This window comes from Lissotriton vulgaris, chromosome 3_2 (genome assembly GCF_964263255.1).
Source record: "Lissotriton vulgaris chromosome 3_2, aLisVul1.2, whole genome shotgun sequence".
Taxonomy (NCBI): Eukaryota; Metazoa; Chordata; class Amphibia; order Caudata; family Salamandridae; genus Lissotriton; species Lissotriton vulgaris.
In genome coordinates, this window is record NC_141690.1 from 248,242,792 (window position 1) to 248,256,562 (window position 13,771).

General features: G+C 47.3%; 1 protein-coding gene across 1 annotated transcript in view; it reads left to right on the forward strand.

Moving 5' to 3' along the window:
• ATRN (attractin) overlaps positions 1-13,771 on the forward strand; it is a 960,574-nt gene that overhangs the window by 814,236 nt on the left and 132,567 nt on the right. The window contains exon 26 of the mRNA XM_086964304.1: positions 5,446-5,524. Within this exon, the coding sequence (XP_086820430.1) occupies positions 5,446-5,524 (79 nt within the window). The remainder of the gene's footprint in view (positions 1-5,445; positions 5,525-13,771) is intronic.

The window sequence follows — 13,771 nt, forward strand, 5'->3', positions numbered from 1 at the left end:
ACTCTAATGAGCAACTGATAGCTATCACTTCCTAGTGACATCTTTAATTGACGTCTTATGTCCAGCAAACTTGCGTCAAACCCGGCACCTGTCAGGTATAAATATTACAAACGTTGCCTTAAGCAATGAGCTGTCGTGCTGTTGTAAGCTGCTGTGCACCCTGTTGTGCATCCCATTGCTGCTGCAGGCAGTACGCTGCTGCTGCTGTCCCTTGGTGGTGAAGCTACTGATACCATTATCGCTGCTAAAGCGCGAACGATGGTGCAGTACGCTTAGGAGCTGAACAGCCGTCCCTCTGCGAAGACATCCAGCAGATTCCAGCTGCCGCGGACGCTGTCCCCCGCCTCCTCCTCCCGACGCGCTGAAGAAGAGCCGCTGCCTTTCTCCTGCAGAGAAATCCAGCTCCAGCGTTTCCGGTCTGCCCTCGCGGGTGACTAGGATATTGAGTGCCCCCTGAAGGAAATACCAGACTTCCATCATTCTATTCAGAGGTATGGTGTTGACTAAACCCTTAGACGAGAATTCTTGAAGCAAACCTTGGCAAAACCAACTTAACTTAAAGCTACTTACTTACTCCCCTTCCACGTGTTAGGCTTAGGTCAGGCACACTGGGGTAGGCGTAGTTAGAAGCACCAGTTGAGTATGTTAGCCTAATGTATATATGACTGTATATATGTTTTATTACTTTTAAACCATTGTATGGCTAAGAAACCATATCAATGCTTTTACAGTTCTATTTCGCAATACTTATCTTACTGTACGTACTTTTTATAATAACAAGTCTTGCAATTGTGGCAATACATTTCTCTTGTACGAGAAGAAAGACTGTTCAATAAATGTTAACCCTTTATTGACAAACGCCCGTCTCTCTATTCTCTACATCTCGTGAAAGTAAACTGCACTAAACTGACTGAGTGAAATACATGTCTATTGTTTCACACGACCCTAGAGATTGACTCTTGATCTGAGGAGCAAAGTTGTCATGTTGCACGGTTGTTGGAAAGCTGAATCCCTTCTTGTCTGTGCCAGGGAAGCTGATCACTTCCCATGCAGAGAAGAAAGTTTCCAGTGACCTCTGAGCTAGTTGGTAACACACCCAATTAAGTTTAGCATAGTCAATGGAGGCCTGGAATATCCGCAGTTCCACGTAGATACTACTGTTTATGTTATTCCAATGCGCAGGGCCTAGTGGGAAACTAGGAACTACACTACAGAGGCATCATTGAAAGAGACACGTTAGTGATCGATTCCTTACCTTTGAATATCCCCTGGCGTCAGATTGGATCCGGAAAGTTTTGCTTAGCAGTACCCCTGCGTGTCAGTAGGTGGCGTCCTGCGGCTCCACGTCAGTCGCTGGCGTGGTATGCACGGAGACTACTTAAGTGCCACCCATGCATGCTGGCGCCAGTTCTTTCTTTTTCCGCGATAAATTTGGATCTGCCCGAATACCTTCTCCAAAGACCACAGGTGGTCCAGAACTCGGCGGCACGTGCCATTTTTGGCCTATATCGCCGAGCGAGAGCTTCGGGCCTTTTACATTCTTTAAATTGGCTGCCTATTCGGAAGCGGATTGTATTTAAAGCTCTTACGCTGGCGCGTATGGCATTCCATGCCGTGGGAGCTGAATATATCCGGAAACGGCTGGCCTTCTATAAACCGGCTAGAGCCTTAAGGTCGGAATCTCTCTTTCTTGCCATTGTCCCTGCTGTCAGGAAAGCAAGGGTGGGGGGGCGTTCCTTTAAACGCTTGGCGCCCCAGCTCTGGAATGCCCTTCTTTTGCCGCTCCGCAGTACATCTAATCTGCTGGCCTTCAGAAAGGGTCTGAAGACGTGGCTCTTTGGTCAGTGATTTGCTTGCTTTCTTTCTCCTTTGTGCTTGCTCTCTGCGGTCTGTTGTGGGTTAGAAAGCGCCGGGACACTCTTCGGAGTAGCCGAGCGCTATAAAAGACACCCATAACATAATATAACATAAGCGCAGATCCGGTTAGAGCACGTACCTCAGTAATTTTTTGACTATCTTTTTTTAGACTTTTGTCTTGTGTTGGTTCTTCTCTCTGGTGCTAGTAGGGATGCCTGGTTTTAAGTCTTACGGGACCTGCCGTCGCATTATGTCGGTGGCGGACCCTCATGACGCCTGTCTCTACTGCCTGGAGCGTAACCATGACTCCCGGTCCTGTCTGGGCTGTAGGGCTATGGCCCCGAAGGCCTTGAAGGAGTGGCGCCGGAAGTTGCTCGAAGTTTGGCCCCAGTCCCCGCACAGTTCAAGATCCAGGGGTCGTTCCCGTGACCGCTCGTGGAGCCGTCATCACCACTTCTAGGGTTCCAAGTCTTCACACTCTGATTCGGGTAAGAGACGTCACAAAAAGAAGTTGAAGAAGCATTTGCGCTCTCCGATGTCCCCCAGTCGGTCCTCGGATGCAGCCGAGGGGGACAGGGGATCCGCCCCTGCGACTCCTTTGAAGCCTGGGACTCCCGCGGCCTACCCACCTTACCCGGGTCTGTCGGGGACTCCCGCACAAATGCAAGAATTCCTTGCTGCCATGGACTGCCTGTTTAGTCCTCGGGCCCCGCGGTCCCGTGTCTGAATCCTGCTGGTCCGTCGACTCCTCCAGCGGATCCAGCCCTGGCGCCGCCAGCAGCTCCGGCCCCGGTGCCACAGGATCCTGCGCCCCTGGCTTCGGCCTCAATGCCAAGAGGTCCCTGGCTGCCGGCCCAGTTGTCGCCCTTGGCTCCGGCAGCGCAGTGGATCCCGCTGGTTCCGCCTCAGCCCCGGTTCCCGGATGGCTTTGTCCCCGCCTGGGATCCGATTGGGAACCGGCGCCGTTCCCGGCCCCAGTTATTCCCCTCACCGGTCCCTGCCCCGCCGCTGAGGCCTGTGCCTACGGCGCCGGCGGAGGAGGATGACTGGGAAGGGTCTGAGGACCCGCTTGCTCGTCAGTGTGTTTCTGAGCAGGACTGGGTGGACGACTTTGAGGAGGCCGGTGGCTTAGACGTCTCCTCTGATCCAGGGTTGCCTCTCCCCCGCCCACTGTGGAGGAAGGTACCTTTTATACGGTTGTGCTCTGTCTTGGAGACCCTGAAGACTAATCTCCTCACTGAGATGCTCAAGCCGGGGTCCACTTCATCAGAGCCGCTGCTGCCGTTTAATGATGCCCTCACCGAAGTCTTGTTGGGCACTTGGTCATGGCCCTCCACGATGGCCCCTGTGGATAAGAACGTCACCAGGCGTACACGCCGGGCGACCCTGCCTTTCTTACCACTCATCCTACACCCGAAAGCCTGGTCATTCAAGCTTCTACTTCTCAGAGTGCCTTTTCCACAGCTCTGCTGGATTAGGCAGTTTGGCAAGCGTTTTTTCTCTTCAGGCCAGCTTAGGACTGAAGTCAGTAAAAATCACATGCCTCCTGGGACACTATTCCCACGTGGTGTGGGATTCCGTGGGTGAGGTGTTGCCTCAGTGCCCAGAGGAGTTCCAGACTGCTGTCTCGGGCTGTGTCTGAGGGGAAAGACGTGGCTAGATTTGCCATTCGTTGTGGCTTGGACACCACGGACTCCCTCAGTAGGGCAATTGCCACGACCGTGGCGCTTCGGCGCCACGCCTGGTTGTGGTCCACTGGGTTCTCCCTGGACGTCCAGAGGTCGCTCATGGACATTCCATTTGATGGCACTTGCCTGTTTGGTTATAAGGCCGACACGGCACTGGAGCGTTTTAAAGACTCTCGAGCTACGGCCAAGTCCTTGGGCCTTTTCCGCCACACACCCGGCCACATCTACGTTTCATTCCTTTTGTGGCCATGGCAGTGGCGCCCCTGCCCGTTTGTTCGGTCAAAAGCCTGCGTAGAACCAGACTCTGCGTGGAGGCCGGCGAGGTGGAAAAACTAAAGTTCCCACTCGGGTGGGAGGCGCTTAACCCCCCACACCAGTCCAGTCACTCAGTGTGAGAAAACCACAGAGAGGGAGCCAATGTCCGCGTGGTGTTCTTTAGCTTCAGTTCAGGCACTTTCGCCTACAGAAGCTTTCTTGGAGGGGTGGGAGGGCAGCACATCCATACATCCTCCCTTGCTGTACTTCTCCTCACCTGCCTTAGTACCAGTGAACTTTCTCTTCTCTCCAGGCAGGTGCAGGGTCTCAGAGAAAGACACATATACTTAAGGCAACCTATAGCATTTGACTTGGAGCACTGCCTTTTTAGTAGCTGTTATGTCAGTCCACAGAGTGAGTGAGCTTCGGGTATTTTGTTCCCAGGAGCATTACTATATTTTCTATACAAACGGCTGTGCTAAGAACTTATCAGAGTTTCCTACCATGGCTGGTTTCAGATTTTAATTTTAATCAGTCCATTTCCTTGCATACATTTCTTGTGAACCCATCAACTCCCGTAGGAAGAGTACTTCACAGTTAGACTTGAAGAGGATTTTAAAATTGTTGGTGGGAAGGACAAGATATGTTGGGCAATCAGATCATCTGTTTAAAAACTTTGGTTTTGTAAGAGCCAGTCTACCTACCACAAAGCTTGTGAGTGAATAGTGTCTTGCATTTTAATTTAGGAGTTAGCAGACTAGTCTGGTGGGCATGATATTCTATTCAGGTCTTATGACTATTGATCAGGATCCCCAGTTTTTAGACTTGTGTCTTATGACAGCCTATATGTGAACTTCACCCTCTGTCTTTCACTTTTTAGAAAAGGTTTGTGAAAGATTTTTCTAGTAAACTTTTGTTTAGTTAATGTGTATTTGGGTTGATGGTATTCTATTGTTTCAAATGAAAATAGGTAAATGAAATTCGGCCAATCAATTTCATTCTGTTATTGGTCTGCAAAGACATATTTATTTTGGTAAAGTGCTCTGAGATCTCACATACGGCTGGAACCATTCTCTGCTCATGACTTTGGTGAGGATTTTCCTGGAGAAGAACTAGGATTACAGTAATTTTTTTCTTAAAATTTAACAGGCTTGTATTGGAACTGCCAAGCTATAGAAAGCCCGGTATGTTATTGTCTGATATTGTAATTACTTCAAAAGCCGATACTCTGGCATTTGGCTTTCATTGGTATGTTTGAGGGCTTCAGTTCAAGAGATGGAGATGAACTGATGTCAGCACGTAGGGAATGTTTCTATATACTGCTCTATGAGGTCACTTCCAGAGGCATGCAAGATCACAAAAAAATAGAGCAGTGGTGTCCTGTTTTGCTACCTTCCAGTGCACTGAAGTGGTTAGTATGAAAAATTCTAAATCCATGGTAGCGCATGGGTAATTTGCACAAGAAAGATTATCGCAAGTAAGTTGTTCAACAAGTATGTCTGTTTGTATGTACAGTTAATCTAGTCTGATTGAATGTGATATCTACTCTTTCTGAGCTCCAGAACACGTTCAAAGTATCGTGTAAACTGGAAACAATCAAAAATATATGCACTGATATTAAAGAATTGTTTTTTTTTTCCTCCAGTTGTTTTCTCTCTTTGCTTCTTGTTGCTGCTGTGGTTTGGAAGATCAAGCAAAGCTGTTGGGCATCACGAAGGAGAGAGGTTAGTCAAAATCAATGCCTTCTTTTGTCTCAGACCCTCTCATTTGGAAACTCCTCTATTCAGTCTGTATGTTTTTGAATATGTTCCACCACTGCACCAATGACACACAAATGTATTCCTTACAATATGTCTGGCTTCATCACTCAATATTTTGAATTTTAAATCCGCCAATTGTCAACAAAATCCACTGGCTTAATTTTGGACATTCCTCTCAAATTTAATATTTATGTTGATAAAATGGTTGTAATGTTAATCCCAATTATCTGCTAGAGACTATTAGCCACAGATTCCTTACCTTTGAATTTCCCATGTGTCAGACTGGATCCGAAAGATTTTTGCCTGAGCAGTACCCCAGTGCACCGTCCATGTCACATATATAGGCACAAACATGGTGCGCTGACGTTAGTGTTTTTCTTTCTGAGCCAGTTAGCCCTGATCTGGTGAAAGAGCTGCCCCTCTGGCTGTTGCTAACAGAGTTTTTTCGACATTTTGTCAAGTTCTTTTTTTTTAGGAATTCTTCACCCTGGTTGTGTTGAGGATGTCTTGGAGGAAGACAGGGTTTAAACCATGTGGCGGCTATCACTGCACCATGTCGGTTACAGACCCAAGCCTCTTGTGTCTGTGGTGTCTCAAACGCGACCACACCTCCAAATCGTGCTGAGGCTGCCGGGCCATGAAACCGAACTCTTCGAGTGAGCGGTCCCTGAAGATGATAGGGGGCTGGCAGGCGACACTGCGTCACGTGACTCCTCTGAGACCTCTGTTCCAATCGAGAAAAGAAGAAAGGGCTTTGCCCTATCTTAGATCTGAGAACCCTCAACCTCTTCCTTGAAAAGAATAAGTTAAATATTCTCACACTGGCTCAGGCTTTGTCTTTTCTGGACCCAGGAGATTGAATGGTAGCGCTGGACTTGCAGGACGCCTATTTTCACATCTCCGTCCTGCCTGCCCATCAGCATTGTCTGCAGTTTACAGTAGGTCACGAAGATATTCAATTCATTGTGCTCTCTTTTGGCCTTACCCGCTCCCCATGGGTATTGACTAAGCTGATGGCAGTGGTCGCAGCTCAATCAATCAATCTGGGAATTGTAAGCGCGCTACTCACCCGTGAGGGTCTCAAGGCGCTGAGAGGGGGGGAAAGGAGGCCCACAGATGTTAGCTCATTTGTGAAGATCAGGGTAGCCTGTCTTCCCCTTTTTTAGTGTCTGGCTGTTTAAGGTAGGCTTGTCCCAGGTTGTTGTCTATCACCTTCAGACTATGAGGAACCTCCTGCTTTTGCTGGGGTTCATTATAAACTTTGCAGAAGTCACACCGGACTCCCTCTCAGACGCTCCCTTTCATCAGAGCTGTTCCGGCAGTTTTTCATGGTGGAGTTTCCAACGCGGCTCTTGCTCATTGACGCTTTTCATCTCGAGTGGGGCTCAGTCCTCCTATATGCCTTTCTGCCAGTAGCACCTCTGCCCAGAGTTCTCAAGAAGATGAAGAATGACCACGCCCAAGTCGTCCTTCTAGCTCTGGACTAGGCAAGGAAAGTCTGGTATCCAAAGCTTCACAGCATGAGCATCGATCCTCCAATCAGGCTTCAACTTCAAGAGGATCGTCTGTTGCAGCAACAAGGGAGGGTTCTCCACCCGCACCTGTCAACTCTGTCACGTTGCATGGAGATTGATCGGTGACCGTTTAGAACTTTCAACCTGCATCCTGGAGTCTACAGTGTTAATCTGTCAGCCAGCCGTCACTTCACCAAAACGGTATACTCCTGCCATTGGAAAATAATTGTGGCAGGGCGTGCCATAAATGTTGTTGATCTCCTTTCTGCCCCTCTTTCTGAAGTTCAATCTTTTCGTCCTCTCTCTTAACCAGCAGGGCACTACTCTGGGAGTAATTCAACGTTCATTATGCCTCAGTGGGACCTTAATTTGGTTTTGACTTTTTTTATGTGCTCCTTTCGTGCCTCCTCACAATTGTCCCCTTAGGCTTCTTACCTTGAAAACAGCATTCCTTGTCACGATTACATCTGCCCGTTGAGTTAGTGAGTTTAACTATCAGTCTATTCTGACAAAAGTGGTGCTTCACACAAGGGCATCCTTTCTACCAAAAGTTGTCGCCCCTTTTCATGTAGGTCAGCCTATCACTTTGCCTACCTTTTGTACTCCTCACCCCTGTAAAGAAGAGGAGCAACTCCACCTTCTGGACCCAAAAAGAGCTTTGTCGTTCTACCTTGACCGCACATGAGTTCCATGTGAACAACCTACTCTTCAGCGAGAATGTTGGTGCAAAGAAAGGTTGGGCAGTGCAGAAGCGGACCATCTGCTGATGTGTTATGCCCCGCATCCAAGTCTGCTGCGCGCTGGCCTAGAAGAAGCCTTCTTATGGCTTGCGGGCTCATTCCACCAGAGCTAAAGCAACCACTGCTGTGCCACACTCTAGAGTTCTGGTCCTGGATATCTGCCAGGCAGTAACATGGGCTTCCCTGCACACATTCGCTAAGCATTGCTGTCTTGACAGTCTGGTCTTCAGCGATGTACTCTTTGTTCGTTCGGTCCTGCTGGATTATCTCGTTTGAAATGAGTTCCCGGACCCTCCTCCAGGAATGGTATTGCTTAAGTATCTATTCCAAAGGTTAGAAATCTGCAGCTCAAAGTCTCTATCAAATGAACAAGTTACTTAACTTCATTAAAGCCTTATCTGGTCGAGACTATATCAAGCTGCAGATTCCTTACCGACCCACGCATCCACCGTGCTGGACGAACTGATTTGTAGGATAAGGGATGACCCCAATCAGGGCCCTAGTTTTGAAAAACATGTGGCCAGTGTCATTCATGGCTCTACGCTTCTGGCGTGGAAGGTCATGAAAAGTAACTGATGTCAGCGCTCCTAGGTGGCACCAATTTAAGTACCACAAAGGTCACTTTCAACGCGGATGAGGATGCAGACCTGATTGATGCCACCTACCGTTGCATGGCGGTACTGCTCACTTTAAATCTTCCAGATCCAGTCTGACTCCTCAGAAAATTCAAAAACTACGGAATCCGCAGCTAGATATAGTCTCTACCAGAAACTTTACCGAAGGTAAGTAACTTCATTAGTACCAAAACAGTTAAGTCGAAAACAAAACAAATTAACAATCCCACTCTAATTCATAGAAATAGTATATATTAAGATCTATAAATGGATACCATAAACAACTAAATGTGATGAAGGAAACCACAGATCTAATTTGTAGCTATTTTTCTAGTGCCAAAAAATTGCAAAGAACAAACCACTAGTATTTAGTGGTGTTAGGTTGGGTCAAAGTGAAAAATTAAGACTGACTACGATCAATTGAGGGAAAAGTTGACCTTTTGACTTAGTCTTTTTTTCTGGAGGAATTTTCCTGGCGGGCGGGCTGCCAGCTTTATCTCACTGGGGGCTTAATTACGCATGGTACTTCTCAGTAATCATCCAGGTGATATCCACTTTAGGAATTGGAAAAAAATTCCTGGAAGTAGAATGACTTTCAGCCAGGCAAACCAGCAATTTTAAGCCAACCAACTATGCGGCAACTGTGGTTTGGCAGGAGTCTTGTAGTCGCCTCTGGTTGTTTTAGAAAAAAGTGTCTACTTTTGCACTCTGGATAGGGAAGAGAGTACACTCTAACACAAGCCAAGTACCCAGGACCTGTTGGCCATTACTTGGTCAGTCTCCCAGAAGCCACCAAGGTGCATTCAGATGGAACTGGTCAGCTGCACTCTCCTTTATTATAGGCTTCTTGCAGCTTTTGCGTTCCTGGAGCCTGGAGCCTAACAGGAGGCTAGCCTACTAGACATTGGGGTCCTGGGAGTAGGACCAGCATTTGGGGTTTCTCTACAGAGCCAAAATCTCAGGCTCAGTCCATTTTTCACAGATCCAGTAGGGTTCTATAGATGGCAGCCAGGTGTGTCCCTTTTTTCCCTGGCATCTTGTGGTTGGTTAGGCTTCCTGACCAATAGAAGTAAGATTGCCATGAGCGACCCTTGCCCCTCTTACACACAGGATTAGCACTGAAGAATCCTAAAGTGCATCTCTCTGCCCAAATTCAAGATGTCAGAATGTTCCTACTTTGGCTCAGAGCAATGGACACAACCCTGAGATGTCTAGGTAAATAAGGAACTCCCCCTGCAAAACCAGTTTGGGGACAGGTTTTTCCCTACTAAACTTGGTGCCACTCTGGCTACTTTGACAGTAGCCAGGGCAGGCCCAGGTGTTAGTTACATCTAAAGTTAGTGGTCACATCCCTCAGGCCATCCTGTTGGCAGGAGGTCACACCTCCTTAATTAATATGTGCTTACCCTCATCCATGTGGAAATACAAGCTTGCTTTTGTATTTTTTCATGCACACCTTCCCTTATAGTGGCATTTTCAGAATAGTACATGTAAAACTTGAGAACACATTTCCATTTTCTAAATACATGCATCCTGTAGTGATTTATCAGTATTAAAAAGGACAGTTTGGGCCTAACAAAAAAGTCTTATTTGCAGTTTAAAAACTGCACAGCTAGAATGCAGTTCCAGGCCTAGATTCATGTTTTCACTGGTCAGTTTAGTTGTGGCACAATAGGTGCTGGTGTCTGTGACATTTAACTTACAGCTCTTAGGTACTCGGAGTACCATATACTAGGGACTTATAAGTAAGGTGAATATGCCTATTGGGTATTAGCTAATTTATACATATTCTTTAGGGGTCAGAGCCCCAGTGTTTAGTGACAGTAAACCAGCACTAAATGTAGCAAAAGATAGGGGTGATCCAGCAAAAAGGGCATTTTCTCACACCACCAAATGAATGTTACTCAAATGTCAGACTTTCAGACGGGATTTGTAAACTTCTCCCCACTAGCAGCTCTCAAACTCTGTCAAGTGATGCTATGTGGCTCTGCGGCAGCTTTCTCTGCTCTGGATGTGACATAAGGATGGTATATATGTTGCTGACTGGTGTTATGTCAGTCCATGTGTATCTGCACTTCATTGATGTGGGTTCGACAAAATGTCAAAACCTATGATCTTGGGGTTTAAACTCTGTCTACATTGTTGCAAGGAGATATCTATCAAGTCCACACAAGATCTGTATGTAGTATATTGGATCCAACTATGACCCCTTGGCCTGCAGATTTTGCCTCTCTATGCGCTGAAAGCCATCAGGAAATGGGAGGCCAAGTTGTTTTTGACTAGGGCACACGACACCCCAATGTCTGGTCTCTTCATAGTCTTCATAGAGAATCCTCAAGAAGGTGAATCCACCATTTCTGCTGTTCTTTGCCAGCGTGGCACAGTTCTGAGGTCTTCTGATTACCCATGTGGAGCTCTGATTAACTATGTGGATATCTTTGGAGCAGCCCATGAGCTAGTGAATAATTGTGTGTTCGAGGCATTTGGGCTGCTGAATTCATATCTTAGCATAGATCGCCACCTAGTGTTGGGTCCGGATGTTTGCACTTTGTTGTCCTGGAAGAGTCTTTGAAGTATCACGAGATAGGTGACTCCTCCCCTGGACTACAGTGCGCATGGGCATCTTCTTCATCCTCAGATTGTTTTTTTCCGGCATTGGGTTCGGATGCTATTCCTCAACTCCAACTTCGGAACCAAAACTTTTCAACTTTCTAAGGCCAAAAGACCTTCTACCTCGACGGTATTGTTCTCGTTCGGTACCCCTTGACTCGATAATACTTTCCATCTCGATCCGGTCGTCGACGCATGCCGTTGTGCCTTTTCGATGCTACGTGGGCCTGCTGCCGATGGAAAACACCCTGTTTAAAAGGTGCCCACAATGTCACTCCAAATTCCCACATTCTGATAAACATACAGTATGCTATGCAACAAGTGCTTATCTCCCAAGCACATTGAGGAAAACTGTCCAGCTTGTGCTCAGTTCCAGTCGAAGAAAACTATCCAGAGCTGAAGGGCCGCTAGACAAGAGATGCAGCGGCAGGCACCGGAACCGGAGAACATTTTCGATGACAAACACGACCTCCCAGAACCGGCGGACTCTGACCTAGAAATTGTCACTGTAGAGGACCAGTCAGACTCCGATGACCAGATCACACCGGGGCAAACCGTAAGTACCAAGCCCCCAACCCCGCTTCCACCTCAAGACAAGGCTCTGGTTGAAGCATCGCCTAAAGGCCTTAGCCGAGATCGACAAACTCCTTCAGAGGCCCCGCCCTCCGACTCCGCTCCGAAGACCAAACTCAAGCCTTCTGATACCCCAGGAACGAGCAACACTCTTCCCAAAAAGGCCGTCAAACCTAAAAGGGTTGTCGAGCCAAAGAAAGTCATTGATCCAAAAAAGAGCCTCGAACCAAAGAGGGTCGTTGATCCGGGAAAAAAAAGTCGACCCGAAAAAGGCCGTTGAGCCTAAAAAGAGTGTCGATCTACAAAAACCTGATCACACTAAAAAGCCGGTCGCCCCGAAGAAGGCCGTCGAGTCGACAAAAAACATCGAGCCGAAAGGGGTCGTCGAGCACAAAAAACACGTCGAACCAAAAAAGGTTATCGAACCGAAGAAACCGGTCGAACCAAAAAAGGTCACCGACCCGAAAACAGCAATCAACCCGAAAAAAGCTCCACAGCCAAAGGCCCTCGAGCCAAAGACTAACCACAAACAAGTGACTAAGCCAAAACCATCGGGGCCAAAACCACGGACAGTTGAGGAAGAACTTTTCCATCCTAATCCAGTGAGCGCAGAACAACCTAAACTTTATATAGACCCTGAAACAGGACACGTAACAGTTTACCAGAGGAAAAAGACCATTGGACACGGACACTTCTTCCCCTGTTCCTCGAAAGAAAAAAGACTTTGGAACATCTCCTTCAAGGCCTTTTACTCCTCCTTTCTTTCCCAACATGCCTTTTGTGCCTTACTCTCCTACACCTTCAGGTTATGATGAGACAGAAAACGTGGCGGAAGATCCTCAGGATAATTTTGTATAACCCGAGGATCAGGATGTACAGGATAACACACGGGATGACCAGAATGATCCTTATGATACATACGAGCCACAACCCATCCCGGACACCTCCACATATCCAGAAAGCCGCTGTCTACTGACGACACCATTGTTTTTAACCAACTAGTGGATAGGGCAGCTAAATACCATAGTGTAGACATGCACACTGACCCAATAGAAGAGGATTTTCTATTTGACACTTTTCCTACTTCAGAAAAAAGTGTACGTACACTTCCTATGTTAAATGGGGTACTAAAACACGCGCCATATATATAAAGACCCAGCCAGAGAGCGTGTCCTCAATCCCAGAATTGAGAAAAAGTATGAATCAGCCCCTTCTTATATTAAGTCCCAGTTGCGATTAGACTCACTGGTTGTAGCAAACGCTCGAAAGTGAGCTAATTCACAAGCAGGAGATGCTCCCCCTCCAGACAAGGAGTCAAAGATATAAGAAGCCTCAGGCACACGAGTAGCCTCCCAGGCAGCAGATTCCTGGAGGATTGCAAACACACAAGCTCTATTAGCACGCTACGATAGAGCACATTATGACCAAACGGAGACTTTACTACAACACCTGCCAGAACCTTTTAAAGCTAAAGCTAACGACCTAATACGGGAAGGCAAATCACAAACACTTCCATTAAATGTGCACTTGACGCAGCTGACACAGCAGCTGGGTCCATCAATACTAGCGTATTACAGCGCCGGCATGTGGGGCTACGCATTTCCGGTTTTAAGAACGAAGTGCAATCAACCATCCTCAACCAGCCAGTTAACCAAGATTTCTTGTTTGGCCCTGCAGTAGACCCCATCTTAGAAAAGATGAAAAAAGATACTGAAACTGCTAAGTCTATGTGCGCACTTCAGTTTTAACAACCCAGAAGTTCCTTTCATCGCTCCTTCTTCAGAGGCTCAGGGAGAGGCAACATATCACGAACTTCCTCAACCGCTCAAACAGAGAGGGTTATAGAGGCAATAATAAGAAAGGCAGAGGACGTGGCGGCAACAACACCAGAGTCTCCACCGCCACCAAACAGTGACTTGTTCATACTCCCTCCAGACCACTCAACAGCGGTCGGAGGCAGACTAAAACAATTCCTAACTGTATGGAATGCCATTACCACAGAACGGTGGGTGAGACAAATTATCCAGTATGGTTACTGTCTGGAACTCACTTCTACACCACCCAACATGCCACCCAAACACCGTCCAATGTCCAAAGAACACATAACTCTGTTACAACAAGAAGCCACATCCATGCTAGAAAAGGGAGCCATAGAGCCAG